At 38.0% G+C, this 15401-nt stretch overlaps 2 protein-coding genes across 9 annotated transcripts in view; one reads left to right on the top strand and one right to left on the bottom strand.

The window, feature by feature from the left end:
- The window catches only part of fdl (fused lobes), a 31751-nt gene that overhangs the window by 3030 nt on the left and 13320 nt on the right, over positions 1-15401 (top strand). For 2 of the 6 annotated variants that reach the window (XM_031919878.2, XM_086906253.1), the window contains one exon: positions 8639-8705. The exons of the other annotated variants lie outside the window; for them this stretch is intronic. In XM_031919878.2, coding sequence (XP_031775738.1) covers positions 8665-8705 — 41 coding nt within the window. In that variant the 5' untranslated portion in view covers positions 8639-8664. The remainder of the gene's footprint in view (positions 1-8638; positions 8706-15401) is intronic. 6 annotated transcript variants of the gene reach the window in all.
- s-cup (spermiogenesis-related protein stanley-cup) lies at positions 4995-14103 on the bottom strand. Of its 3 annotated transcripts, none has more exons than XM_031920007.2 (4): positions 13783-14103; positions 10207-10383; positions 8227-8383; positions 4995-5843 (listed from the first exon to the last, which is right to left on the bottom strand). In XM_031920007.2, exons 2-4 carry the CDS (start codon positions 10362-10364, stop codon positions 5484-5486), a joined length of 675 nt encoding a protein of 224 aa, XP_031775867.2. In that variant the 5' UTR covers positions 10365-10383; positions 13783-14103; the 3' UTR covers positions 4995-5483. The 3 variants fall into 3 exon arrangements, with proteins under 3 accessions (XP_031775867.2, XP_012346007.2, XP_086762467.1); XM_012490553.3 differs by having other exon boundaries at positions 13884-14099; XM_086906341.1 differs by having other exon boundaries at positions 13193-14096.

The following is a 15401-nucleotide window of genomic DNA, read 5'->3' as shown; positions in this document are numbered from 1 at the left end:
TGAATTCTCGGAGAAAATTCGCGGAGGGAAAATGATATAATGTATATAGCTTCTTACGAATCTATCTTATCTGGAAAAATCTCTTCGAGAAAATGGAATCTCTTTGTTACGAAAACTCGTAGCCAAACAATGTGTCTTGATGGATTCGAGTCGCATTTCATTTAAGATAATTTTCACGCAGAATATACGATATTATCTATCGAGTTAAAATAGCACATCCTGTTGAAATTATCAATTTTAGGAATGAAATAATATTCCCGGAAACAGATAATCGTAGAATTTTCCTCGTTTCGAATAATATTAATAACAACAAACGTCTCCGATCGATCATCGTTTTTTTGCGGAAAAATTCGGAACGGCGAGAAGAAAGGAAGAAAGGAAGGAAGGAAGGAAGGAAGGATATAGAAGGAGGGCGATTATAAAGGTTGAAAAGAGGCGACGACACGTAACTGTTGTCGGCCACCCACGCGATGGTAGATCCACGCACAAGGAAGCTGGCCGTGCGATGAGTTGCACAATTTAATAACGCCGTTCAAGGTTTCGGGGCCAATGAAATCGAGCGCGATATCGGAAGAACGTACTTGGCCGAATTTACCGAACAAAGCGTGTTTCCACGATAAAGTGTCTCGCGCAGAAAACTTGGTTAACAGCTAGAGGATAGTAAGCTTTGTTTATTGCACGAACTTCGATCGATTTATTTCTCTTCTCTCCCTTTCTTTCTTTTTTAGGACGATTCGTTAATTTATTCGTGACGCCGTATTTATGGGATACATCCGAAAGAAAGTGAGGAACGGTAGATATTTTATTTTATCGTGAACGCATACAGATAATCGTAAGGAAAAAGAAGTTCGTTAAATCGATTGAAATTAATCGACGACGACCGTATTTTTCGAATCTTTTGTATTTGATTACATAACTGTTAATTGCATCTGTTAATAACGATGTTTTCTCTCTCTCTCTCTCTCTCTCTCTCTCTCTCTCTCTCTCTCTCTCTTTGTTTATCCTCGTGTTTATGAAATCGATCCGAAAGAAAGTGAGAAACGGCGGATTATTTAAATCGTGAAGGAAACAAAAAAATGAGAAGAAGAAGATACGATAATTCGATTAAAATGACGACAATATTATTCGAATCCTCGAATCAAGTATCGATTTATAAGGCATTCATTCAATTAACAACGATTGTCTTTTTTTTTTTAAATTATACTCGGTCTCAATGTTGCCCAATTGTATATATATGTAAGGGTTTTAAAGTTTATCGTTATTTTGATAAATTTATGGGAAAAAGAAATCGTTTGACGAGGATTTAACGACCGTAAAATCGCTCGCTTTTTATTTTATTGTCCAATAATTACTCTATCAATATTTCTTTCCGTGTTTCGTTTTTTTTCCTTTTTTTTTTTTTTTTTTTTTTTTTGAAATTCAATGGCATCCAAATCGTTCGTTTTTGTGTTCGGTTTCATCATTTTTCACGATCATTTAGAATTATTCGTTTCGTAATTCGTTAAACTTTAAACGTTTAATCAAAAAACTTCGTACGCGAAACTTGAAACGGACGATTAATAACAAGTTTGCTGCCAATCTTCGAGACTTTATTATTACGTGATATGCGTGCAATTAGTTTTATATATTGGCTATAGTTATCGTATCGTTTTCTTTTCTTTTTTTTTTTTTTTTTTTTCAGAATTATTAATCCACGATTTCGATATAAGCAAATTTGTTGAATTTGTCCTCCTTATTATTTCACGAGAATTTCATATCAACTTGTAATTTATCGTCACGTGTATCCTTCCTTCCTTACAAACTTTCGAATCGGACTTTTGAATTGAAATTTCATTCTATTTAAAGAATCGTTCAATTAAAGGACGGATAAATAGCTTTATCTTTATAGCAATTTATCATTCGAGTAGAACGGTTGGATTTTATCTTGCTTTGGAGAAGGGAAGAGAAAAAATTCGAACGAAATGTGTTAATTAATCACGATTTATATTCTAAAACTTGAAAACAAACGAGCCAACAATTGTCATATAGATATAAGATATAATAGGATTAAAGATAAAATAACTTTTTATTCTGAGAATGAAAAAACGTCTCTAAAAAATTCGTATCCCTGTTATTGGATTAAAAAAAAAAAGAAAAAAATTAAATGGCGTTTGTTTCGGTAATAATAATATAATAATTACAACAGCGATGCTCTTCTTTAGCCGCTTTCACCGCTTTCGAGGACATACGCGCGACGAGGAAGCGACTCGAGACGATCTTGGCTCGCCTCAGTCATTGTCTTTTCCGCCGTGGTTCGGTTATTTGTTCGAGCAACTCGCCTATCTGAACCGAAATGGAACGAGTTCCTTATCCGAGTCGCGAGTGTATGAACGTAAAAAAATTAATTCCTCCTTTTTCTTTTCTTTTTTTAATTACAATTACAAAATAAAACTCGAGAAGTATTGATTTATAATTTAAAACCGCTCCGTCTTGCCTCTCCGTGAAACGAAACGAACGTTACTCTCGAATCTTTCGATCGCCACCAATTTTATTAAGACTGTGCAAAAACGAGTTAAAAGGAAAACTTGGGGATTCGTGCGCGCGCCGTGAAAGCAACTTGGACGAGCGAGTGAAGCGCGAGTAGCGCCAACTGGGGACTAGTGGAAGAGTTCCTTCAACCGAAAATATCCTATTAACCCATAGGTTAGGAAAAGGGAGAGGAAGACTTTGAAAAACGAAAGCTGGTCTTCTCCCGCGTTGTAAAACACGCGATTATCCTGTCGTGGAACGGTGTCGACGAGCGGATAATAAAAAATCGGTGCCACTGTTAAAACAAGGCCAATTAATCGAAACATATATACATACAATGTTCCCGTTTAGAATAACGTCAGAATTTAAAACGAGCGAGCACGAGTCACGAGTTTCGCTTCTTATCGAGTATTCTTCCAGTCAACAGGTTGCTCTCGCACGATCATTAAAAATCCAAGGTACGTTATACGTCGATGTTATTGTTAAATTTGGGGCTGATCGTTCGATAGGATATTCGAGGAGGGGAATGGGAAGGGGAGGGAGGAGGGGAGGAAGAGGGACAACGTCTCATCGATTTCTCGATGCTTGTCGATTAAAAAAAAAAAACTTGCTTTGAACGGGCGTGAAATGATATTTTATTATCGGCGGAAATCGTCGAATCACGAGGGTCGTCTCCACTCCTTCCTCTTCTTCTTTTTCTTCTTCTTCTTTCGCAGCTCGAGGCGATGGAAAAATGAAAATCGCGAAATTTTTTTTTTTATCTCTTATCTCCTTTCCAACTTTCGAACGAAAAATAGTTTTCGTCGATTATCATATCCGAACGATAACCGAAAAGCGAAATTAAAACAAACAACGATAAGGTTATCGTAATGTAGAAATCGTGTTGAACGCGTATATTATCAAATATTTTATTGGTTAGTTACGTCACCTTACGTGTTATGTTACATAAATTATTATTAATTAGTTATATTAAATTAATTGATGTAATAAATGGAAAGAGTTTTTTTTATTCATGGAAAAAAATATCCGTGGTTTACGATAAGAGGAATTGATAAGAGCGAACTAAGGATAAAGCTTCGAGATAACGCTTCCTTTTGATGTTGAGCATCAATGATTTCTTTTGTATTTCTGCTATTTTTTTCAAATAATTGAAATTGAAAAAATATGATATTTATCTAATGTCGATATCTAGAAGATATCAAAAAAAAAAAAAATATTATCACACGCGATACGAATAAATAAATAAATATATTCAATTTTATCGTTCAATGACACTTAGAAATCATTAGTAAATTTTTACTACAAAGGCTAATTAGTTTTATGCTAATTGAAATTGTGAATACTCGATAACGATGTTTATCTTTTATCAGTTCCTCCTTTTCCAAAATGAAACACGTTAAATAATTCGCCGACGATAAGCAAAGTGTAATACACTCATTATCATTCATTGCTTATCATTGAAATTAATATTACGCGTAATATTCATTTTAGATTTGTAATTGTTTTGTCTGAATACCGATTCTCCCCTCTCTCCTCTTCCTCTTTTTTGCCTCTTCTTACGTAACCGAAAAAAACTCGAAAGGAAGTAGTAGATAACGTATGAAATTGTCTCGTCCCTTTTGTTTCCATCAAACGAACACTTGTTTTGTAACACACTTGTTGTCATTAAGATATCCGATAATTAATCAAAAGTTCGCTTTATTATCTCTCTCTTTCTTTCTCTCTCTCTCTCTCTCTGTTCTCTCTCTTGGAGAATAAAGATTTGTTACAATTAATTTGCAAACAGCCTCAAGGATAAACTACTCGAATCGAGCCGAGTAAAATCGATGCGTAGCATTTCTCCAAGAAGAATTGAAAATCAAATCGTTCTATTACCTTTTCCGCTTCAACTCGATCGAAACCTCTTTTCTTTTCTCCCGTACACGAAAAATTTCCTCTTTCGATCGATCTCATTCGATCCGGAGAAAAAATTGTCTTCCATCGTCGATAGCGATTCAACGATGGGAAAATATTTGTTCGTTGCGCGCGCACGTTTCGAGTTGAAGAAGTCGAATCGCGTCGAGCGACGCGTAGACGAATTCGCGACACTCGATCAGCTCCGCGAAACGAGCCATAAACGAAGTCGTAATTCGTGGCCGCCTAAAGTGGTCTTTAAGCTGATCAACGATATGATTGAGGACCACTAAAGTGGCCTTCGCCATAAGGCTAAGGAAGGATAAGACGATCGATTTCTTCAGCCGACTTCACGCATTACGAACCGACGGCACACGGTTTTTAACGAACAATTCGGATTTACTAGAATCCTCCCACCATTCCCTCGAGCGAATAATATAATTCCGTAATATAATTCTTTCCCCCCTTTATTTACGCGAATTTACACGATCGATTATTCGCTCGTGAAACAATCGTTCAAGCTTTGTGTATTTTTAGGATCAATTCTGCGGATCTTTAGAAGAAGATTAGCGAGCGATAACACTCGCGTATAATATTATTATTCCCTCGGTGTTTATTCAGACTAGGTTATACACATTTATTATTACGTTACACGAGATTTGAAAATAATCTATATCTAACGAGACGAGGATAAATCCACGAGGATATTTCTTCGTTTCGTGCCCACGTTTTTCTTTGTTCGCCCACTCACGATAGATTCGAATCGAAGGAATCCAGAATCTTATTCCTTCTAAAGAACAAGAGCGTCTTCTAAGATTAAAAGAGTAGCATCGAAAGCACACGCGCACGCATTCTCTCTCTCTCTCTCTCTCTCTCTCTCTCTCTTAACTACGGGAATAGGTAAATAATTTTTTCCTAATCTCACGTTAATTAAGTAAAGCTACGATTTCCATCTTCTTTCTTTCCATCTCCTTGTCCCTTCACTCTTTATTTCAAACTTCTCCGAGTTTGGAAAGACTCGACGCTAAGGAACACAATCGTGAAATTGTTGAGGATCAGAGGCGTGTCCGGACGCGTGTTCGTTACACGTAACCAGTCGCGTCCAACTTCAAGGCGGCCTCGTAAGAAGGCAATCCCTCGTCCAAGGCTTGTTGCTGTTCGAGGCTAGCCTCGTCGCGCCCCACGCCCGATCTCGCGCTCTCGCTCAGCCCAAACAACGTGGACACCATCGAGGGAATGATGACACCGGGCGTCTCCCCCCCCTTCTTCTCCATCGAGATGGCCAGGCTTTTTCTATCGAAGATCAGGCTGTCGTAAGTTGGAGGTGGGCCCGGCCCGGAAATCGGTGTCACGGGGCAGGACAAAGCGTCGTAGCCGCTCTCGTCCTGGTTTCCCTCGCTCGTCGCCGATTGTTGTTGTTGTTGTTGTTGCCTCTCGCAGCACTGGAAAAAAAAGGAAAAGGAGATTTTTTTTTCAAAAACGAAGATTTTTTTTTTCAATGAATTTATAATTCAAATTAATTCGAATTTCCTGATCGTGATATTTTTTCTTTTTTCAACAGTATGCGTGGAATGTTTTTTTAAATTGTAACGGATCGTTAATAATTTATAAAGCGGTCGAGAAGTAAACAATTTATTTTTTAATAAATTTATAATTTAAATTGAATCGAAGAATTTTTTTTTAACGATAGCATGCATGGAATGTTTTTTAAATTGTAACGGATCGTTAATAATTTATAAAGCGGTAACGATAAATAATTTATTTTTTAATAAATTTATAATTTAAATTAATTCGATTTTTTTTTTTTTTGAACGACGGTAATATGCATGGAGTATTTTAAATTGTAACGGATCGTTAATAATTTATAAAGCGGTCGAGAAGTAAATAATTTTCTCGCTTCGCAATACACGCTCGATCAAATTCCACATTTTCAATCGCGGTTAATCCTGAGAATTCAATTGATTTACGAGAGAACGATAAGGAAGAACGATCGGTTTTAAAATCGGTTTTATCGTTCGATCTGCCCGGACGGACGGCATGTTGCACGAATTATTAATTATTCGCGTATATCGATTATATAAGCTTTGATACAATGGTTGACTCATCTGGACATTAATTACGCGCTAGCCTAGACTAGCTAATTAGCATCCCACCGTACGATTATTTCCCTCGAATCGTAGTTATTTCTCGCGCAGTACGCTACGTCATTGCCAATTTTCCAATATTTTTAGATCGGACAGCCTCGGCAACACCGCGATCTCTACGAATTCTACGAAACCTAGAAAACCAGTATTCGTTTAACTAGTTAAAAAAAAAGTTGAAGAAAAAGTAATTGGTTGAAGTTTCAACTAAAATTACTAAATTCGAAGTAAGAATGATCAACGTCGAATTAGACTATTCAAAGTTACTCGAAAGACGAGTTATTCGAGTATATTCAACTTTAGACATCAAAGACATCGAATAAATAAGAAATTTTATTCATTTTTTTCACAAATAATAAATAAATCCAATATTTTAGAAAAACACTTTTACTCGCGTGTGATTAATTACATCGCGAAGTGAAAAATCCAAAGATCCACGCGTTTGGAAAAAACAAAGAAAATCGGCTCGGTCGATAGGGAAGCGAAAGAAACGATTTCACCGAACGATTGGCGCAGTTGCGAGCGAAATCCACGCATAATAATAACAATAATATCCGATATTTTAGAAAAACTTATTCGTTCGTTCGCGTGTAATTAATTAAATCGCGAAATGAAAAATCCAAAAATCCATGCGTTTCGAAAAAACAAAGAAAATCGGCTCAGTCGATAGGGAAGCGGAAAAAACGATTTCACCGATTGGCGTAATTGCGCATAATAATAACACCCAATATTTTAGAAAAACTTGTTCATTCATTCGCGTGTAATTAATTACATCGTGAAGGGAGAAATCCAAAAATTCGCGCGTTTCGAAAAAAAAAAAAAATTAAAGATTGGCTCAGTCGATAGGGAAGCGAAAAAAACGATTCCACCGCTTATGCGATTGGCGCGTAATAATACGTTGGTCGAGCGTGTATTTTAGGGCCGATCGAAACGAACGCAGCCCCTCTCGTCCCCGCTCATGGAACAGGGCCATTTCGTGGTTCCGCCATTTTAATTTTTGGCCCGGTTGGAAAGCGCGGATAAGCTATTGTTTCGAGGCCGGGCAGATATGGCCGCCGCCTAAATCCACCTCGATCTGATCGGACCACGGAAAGTTCGGTTCGCTATGCGTGCTATTTTAACCGAGCCCTTACATAACGCGCGCCGTACAGTTGGCGTACAGACCGACTGTAATAACACGCCACACGATCGCGTATTTAATAACTCCACGCGACGGCCATTTTTCTCCAACTTGGCCTCTTATCATCGTCCTATAACCCCCTCCTCTTTCCTCTTCCTGCCTGGAGAGAATTCGCGAATCATTGCAAGCAAATTATTTCTTTACTCGACGTGACTCGCGATGTCACTGTTATTAAGTAAAAATAACGTATGTGCTAATGGATTCTCCTCTCCTTTATTGGAAACTCCTATTGGAATACGTTGGATCGCGATATTTTAAGAGAGGAAACCAAGGCCTTGCTGGTTGTAGTGGCGAAAAGTGTTTTTGGAGAAGTAATATCTGGATGGGTTGAGTTTGAAATTTATGCAAGTTTCTCGCGCGAAAGCGGTAAAATAAATCTTGGAAGGGTTAATTTTATCCCTCGGCCAACGATATTTCCCCAGATCTCTTTTCGATCCCTTTTCGCACCCGACGATTCAATTCGATTCCTTTTTTTCGAAATGAAAAGTGAATGGAAATACTCACGGCGGCGTGCGCTTCCGTGGTGAACACCTCGAGGCTGTGCACGTCCGGTTCCGTTCTCCAGTATTGCGGGTACTCTTGCGGCCGATTCTTTCGAATACTCTTGTGACAGCAGTAGCACATGAGCAGAACGACCATAATCACCCCGCTGAGCATCGCCCTGCAAGAACACGGGCCGCGTACCGTGAGTCGGAATACATCAGATAGGAGAGGGAAATAGGGACCATCGAGCGTATATTTAGCGCGCCTTTAACCTTTTCCCGCCATGCTCGAAACCGTCTCGTTAGCTTTAACAACTTCACAGCTATAACCTTGGAGTAGTCGAAACGAGGATCAATGGAAATTTTTTCCAAGACTCTTTCTCTCTTTCGCGTTGAAAATGAAAAATTCGATTAAACGAACTGCTCTATTATAGGCGACAGAAACACTGTCCTCGTTACAATGGTACGCCCGTCGGGAGAGCGAGGATTCTTCCTGGAAACGTGAGTAATGAAAGAGCACCGCTGAAAAGATTAAAACTTAACCTATTAACTCTTGCAAAAACCGGTGTCTAACTCACGATCATCGTTTCTTTTCTTTTCTTTCCTTTTTACGATGCGTGTTGCGATAACATTATTGCTTTCACTCCCGTCCCTTGAATATCGAATACTTGGAAATTGTTCGAGAAAGAATCCGCGATTTCCACGACCGCCAATTCTTTACGATGACGAACCGCGTCAAGGGATCACGGTTACCGTAATAACACGTTATTAACGAACCGTTCCACGTCCTCCTTATTTATTCTCGTCCAATTTTCCATTCCCGTTTTACTCTTCGCCGAACTCGCTGTAAAAAAATTCGATACAAAGGAACACTTTGTTCTTCGAATCGAATTCGAAAGAAATAATAATTAATTTCTCTCTTTTCTCCGTTTGTTGGAGAAAAAAAGAAAAGTTTAAAAAAGTTTCTCGCTGCTGGTAATCGAGTTTGAGAAACACTGATCCGAGGTGGTTCACTCGGTAAACACGGCGTAGCGTGGAAAGGAGGCTAAGGAGCGTTCTCGCCGGATGTTATCTTTTCTTTACCTTGTCGGGAACAGCGGTGAGGAAAGTTTCGTAGTTTTAATCGCGCAGAGGGCGCTGCGGGCGTCCGTTAACACCCCGATTCGGGGAAGCAGTAACTCGCGTGCAAACTCTTTCTTCTTCTTCTTCTTCTTCTTCTTCGCCTTCCATTTCGTCAGAATTTCTCCCGCCGTCGTATTTAATATTTAAATGCAACGCATCTACGTCGTTCGCCGTTACGTAACGTTGATCAATCACGTTTGATGAAACCGTTGAAAATATCGAGATAACTTGCTTGCAAACAGAGAGAGAGAGAGAGAGAGAGAGAGAGGAAAAACGCGTGGTTTGTTAATTTAATAGCGATGATGCGATTCCACGAGGGACGAGGGAAGATTTAATCCTAGTTCGAATTAAATTTTATAATCGTATATTTCGGAGATGATAAAATTCTCATAAATTATTCCAAATTTTAAGGGATACTGTAGAAAAATATTCGAACGGATCACAATTGCGCGGATATATTGGATAACTATTCGAAATAAAGATCCACCGCGACGGAGGAACAAATTGAACTCGACGATTTCCTCGACTCGTTCAGTGAATTTTTTAGCTAGGTTAAAATGATTTTTACGTATAAATAAAGAAAATTTGTCGAATATTAAAGACTATATTATCGGTCTATCTAACAAAAATAATCTCGTTATTAACATAGAAATCAAACTCATCCCGAACTAATTTCATTCCACAAAACTGGAAAACATTGAAAATAATATTTCTCTCGCCACGAATGCAGCTCGATCTAATTTCAGATATAAAAATATCTCGATAATATATCATAAGATATTATAAACGTAAAGATCTTACGAATCCATTCACGGATCGATACTTAAATAAATATCGTATCTGCGTTGGAAACCGGTGAGATCGAATCGTGTATGCTCACCCGCCGAGAAGAATGTTAACGTTCCCGTGCAAATCGGTCTCGAAGTGGCTCGTCTTGCTTGCGGTCGTCGTCACGTTGTACGAAACGGCGTCCTCCTGGTGCCACGCGTTCGTCCCATTCCGCTCGTCCGAGGCGTCGTCCCCGCCCAGCATCGTCATCGTCAGTCGAAACGTCTCCCTGAAATCCATCGATTTTTTTCTTTCGAATATTAATACAACTCGGACGAAGGCAAAGCTTCAATTTTTTTTGAAGCGCTTTGATAAACGGTCACTTCGTTCGAAATTTTTATTTTCCACTTTGGGCGTTCTGTTGACTAATTTTGAATGTTTAAAATGAAATTATTTTAGATCTATCTCGTTCAGACATTTATTACATACTATTAATAGCAAGAGAGTTATAATTTCAAAATCGTAAAAATTATTTTCATTTATCAATTATTTGGGGATAATCATTTTAATATTGGAAGTTGAAATATTTTCGAATACTACTGTTTGTAATTTTATTCAACATTTTTAACTAGTTACTTTTTTGAGTTAATGCCTTCGCGCGGAGAGATGCTAGGATCGCTTATCAGGCGTATTTGTTGAAACTGTATACCAATAAAAAACCTATAATTCGAATATTTCGAAATCGTAAAAATTATTATTTCACGAAGTATTAAGGATAATTAACCGAGATTGGAAGTTGAAATATTTTCCAAACTATAGTATTTACCTATTGATCACTATCTTAACGAAATTACATAAATTAAACTATTATTACGAATCGTATATGTGAGAGAATAAAAAAATTTCTATATCATACATCGACATCGTTAGAATGTCATTCTGAATGGATGCTGATCAATCACTCATCGAGGTTTGAATGCAGACGGGGAAAATTGAATAGTTGAACGTAAGAACAAAGTTGCTTGGATAATTTATCGTTCGCATAATAATAATAATTGCAAATGATGTCCAAGGAAAAGCGGATCAATTATAATTAAATTACGGACAAAAATATTATTTTAATACGTTAAGGATACGAAATTGCATTTACAGATTAAACTAAATCGTCACGAATTATATCTATACATATTATGAAAAAGAAACGTTAGAATAATTCTATGTCTCGTTTGGATACGGACAGTGATGGGGAAAATTTAATAATTGAACGTAAGAACAAAATTATTTGGTTAGAATAAAATTAAAATTAATATATTTAAATTATTTGAATTAATTTCAAATTAACTTTAATTGAAATTAAATAATGCTTGGATAATTTATCGCTATGCGGATCGACTAATAAAATTATTATTCAATCATTTTAATAAGTAATCACTTATAAAGCAACTTTATTTTCCTTATTTCCCCCCTTTCCTCCCCACGATTTTACGTGAATGGACGAAGATTAAAATCCGTAAAATCTTTGTCTTCTTTCCGACAAATATCCGTCTACAGCGCCAAATTTCGTCTCGAGTCTGGCGAGAAATTCGAATTTCCAAGAAAAAAAAAGAAGAAGAAAAGAGAGAGAAGAGCGAAGATCAATCGAGAGCAGGAGGAAGGGGGAGGGAAAGGCACACGGAGGCCTTTGTGAAACGGTGTCGCGGTTTATCGATCACGCCCTTTGCGAGAAATTCCAGCTAAAAGCCACCCCTTCCTTAGTCTCGTGTACGAGTCTAAGGACGTTTTCCAAGAGCCACCGCGTGTTGCATTTCCATCGAATTTGCCCTCCTCTCGCATACCAATTTTAATTTCTTCCTTTTTTACCCTTTCGCCCCCCCCAACCTGTTGGTCCGCGTTCCATCGCGATATTTGGCAGCACACGCGTGCCGGCTCTCCTCGAGTCCAAATATTTTCGAACGAACGAAGAATGATTTTTAAAATAAATAAATAAATAACAAGGATAATAAGTTTCGATCGAGGATAATTTTAATACTCTCTCGGAAGAGTTTCGAGCGAGGTCACGTGTAGCAGGTGCGCCAAACAAGAGTGCGTCGATTTCGAGAAGATGAGAGAGAAAAAGAATTGGAGGCCTCGTCCTTATCTTCGTAAATTTGAGAACATTATTCCCCCTACTTTCTTTCGTACGTGTATCCAATTAATTTTGACGCGATAATTTAATTACTCGAGCGTAATTGAAACGAATGTAATTGATTTAAGAGAGAAAAGATTCTTAAAAATCTAGCCTCGCTGTTTTCAGAACGAGAACGAATTTCTCGATCAGTATTTGCGGGATGAAAGAAAGGAACAAAGGAAAACTCGATGAAAGTTAATGGTCTGAAATAGGCTCGAGGGAGAGAAAAAAAAAATAATAATAATACGCGTTCGTGACGAAAGAAATTAGCGTGAATGGAAGGTTTCGATTAAACGCTTCGAGGAATTTCACGTGGGAATTATAATACGTCCCAGTTTCATTTTATACCAATGAGGAATGATGATTGATCTTGCACATACGTAATTAACTCCTTGACACGGTATTAAAAATAGCCACCAACAAATAACCGTGTCGTGTTTATCTTGCAAGATTTTCGAACCGGTCGTTAACTTCGTTTTCGTCTATATCGACGCAGTGAATTGAAAATTTACAGTGAATTGAATAATTTCTTCTAAATTCATATATATATATATATATATATATATATATATATATATATATATATATATATATTTGAAATCGTAAAAAATTAACCGCACACGATGCGAAGATAAATATATTCGAGCGAACAGAGCTTCTTTATAGAATTCTTGCGCCATTTGTTTCGTCCTTCACGAGTATACACGATCGATTTTGTGTGGCGAGCCTACTCGATCGACGAAACTTTTAGCTTGAAACGGCGCCTGCCGACCTTTCTCTTTTTTCATAATATCGAATATAAAAATATAAAAATATAAAAACGTATGTATTTATTTTACGACGCTACTACGACGTGAAAAAGAAAAAAAAAAAGCGAAGACAGATTATTACACCATTGATTCGAACGCCGTGTTGGCAAATACCGTCTCACCGATTAAACCGTCGCCGTTTAATTGTCGTTGCATCTGGGCCAATTATTTCTTCAACCGTCTGTTTTCGTTTTTTCTAGAAATCTAGACGGATAGATTCGTAGAACGGAAAGTGCAAGCCTTTCCTTCCAGTCCCGACAGACTGCTATTACTGCTTTATTAAAAATGCACCAGACCAAGAATAATTCAAACGTAACCTTCATCATTCAAATGACTTTACATAACTCATCTTACTCGATAAATTGAAACTGCGCACACGCACACGCACACGCGCGACCGCGTCGTATCGAACTCACTATTCCGACAATTAAAAAAGATGAAGTATTCAAACGAGTAATTGACTTCGTCAAAGTCAGCTTATATATACATTTCCCTTCCCCGCCTTCGTTTATTCCTCGATATATTCCCGAACGATATAACGACCGATTCATTTCTATATTTCTCCACGCGACGAAAACAACAACAACTTTTACCTCGCTCGAACCTTCCAACCACCACCAAAAGAAATTCTCTCCTTTCGTTCTTTCTCGAAAAACAAAACAAAACAAAACAAAGAAAAGAAAAGAGAAGAAAAGAGAAGAGAAATAGATGCCTTTATTCGGATGTTCGTTGGACAACCGTCACCACGAGATACAACTACTCGATCTCGAACCACCTCGATATGGAAACGCGGCATGGAAAACGTGCACGTACAAACGTTCCCTCGGTCTCCTTCGGTGTCGCCGCGTGCCACTTCCGTTCTCCATCGACGGCGACGGCGACGACGACGACGACGACGATGGATCGACGAGGGGAAAGAGGAGAGGGGGAGGGGGAGGAAGAAGGAGAAAAAAGGACGGAGAAAGAGAAAGAGAGAAAGGTGGTGGCAGGAGGAAGGAGTCGATCCGCTCCCGCGACCGTTTCGTTTCAAACTATTCACGGTGGTCGCGTTATGCGCGTTGCCTGGCTACCAGCCGTGGTGACGCCGCCGGCGTGCGCACACCGCGCAGCGTCGCGGCGCCTCGCGCCGCAGGACGAGGCCTCCCCGACCATGCACGTGCCACTATCACGGACGTGATGTGCCGCTTTTCCCTTCTCTCCGTCCTCTTCTCGCTTACCGGAACCGACAATTCTCCCTCTCTTTCTCTCTCGGTCGGTTTGCTTTTCTTCACCTTGGGACCAATTTCGCGAATGAAAAAAGGAAAAATTGAACGGGATGAAATGTAATAGGGCGTGAAGGTGAAAGTTATTTGGAAAGTATGCGTTTCGATAGGTAATTTTGATTTTGATGAAAATTGTGCGTGCAATGGAGAGAGTTTCTTTTTCAATTTGCGATCGACGTTTTATTCACAATTTTTTAACACGATTTCGTTCGAAAATTTTTTTTTACAAACAGAGTGATCTGTGATAGTAGATTTTGATTGAGTCTTTCAGTAATATTTTTCTGAAGCAATGAATAAGAAAATTTTTCGAATACATTGGCGAGCCAGTATAATTTCGTGTAAAAACAGATTGGAACAAATAATGTGTCGAACGGGGTGTGAAGTGTTGTTTTAGTCGTTTAATTTTGATTTTAACGAAAGGATTTGTGCGTACTATGTGGAATAGATGAATCACTTTCTCACGGGATGAAAATGTTCGAATGGATTGGCGAGCAAAAAAACAGATTGGAACAATGTAATGTTCGAACAGAGTATGAAGTGCTATTTTTTAATTTTGATTTTAACAAAAGTACTCGAATTATTTTTTATGCGTTAGATTATAGATGAATCTCTCTCTTAAGGGATGATATCAATCCGATCGAAAGCGATCGACATTTCATTCAATTTTTAATACCAGTTTCGTTTGAGAATTTTTTTTACATATAATTTCGTGTAAAAATATACTGGAACACGTAATGCTCGAACAGAACACAAAGTTACCGTTTCGATCGGTTTAATTTTGATTTAATTTATTTTTTAATACATATTTATTTGAGAATTTATCGCAACAGAGCGATTAATAATATTTCTCTATAAGCAATAAAATGTTCGAACGGATTGGCGAGCCACTGTACACGTTGGAACACGTAATGTTTAAAACAGAGTACATAAGATAATCGAGCGTTATTATTTGTCGAGTAGAGATAGTTTCTTTTTTTTAAAAAAAAAAGAAGCAGGGGCTGAAAACAGTCCTCTCCTTAAACCTTATTCCTTCTTTCCTTTCCTCTTATTCATATTCATATCTCATTCA

This window comes from Apis florea, unplaced genomic scaffold (assembly GCF_048593485.1).
Source record: "Apis florea isolate Af1SG1 unplaced genomic scaffold, ASM4859348v1 contig_1615_pilon, whole genome shotgun sequence".
Taxonomy (NCBI): Eukaryota; Metazoa; Arthropoda; class Insecta; order Hymenoptera; family Apidae; genus Apis; species Apis florea.
The sequence above is the reverse complement of the archived record's forward strand: the minus strand, read 5'-3'. Positions and strand labels throughout refer to the sequence as shown.

Bases quoted from the DNA above. Each gene is read 5' to 3' on its own strand.
- s-cup (XM_012490553.3), bottom strand. From the start codon at position 13,936: ATGGAGAACGGAAGTGGCACGCGGCGACACCGAAGGAGACCGAGGGAA. The intron at 10,384-13,883 runs GTACGTGCACGT...GATGGATTTCAG, and splicing joins AGGAGACCGAGGGAACGTTT to GGAGACGTTTCGACTGACGA. The intron at 5,844-8,226 runs GTGAGTATTTCC...TTTTTTTTCCAG, and splicing joins CCACGGAAGCGCACGCCGCC to TGCTGCGAGAGGCAACAACA.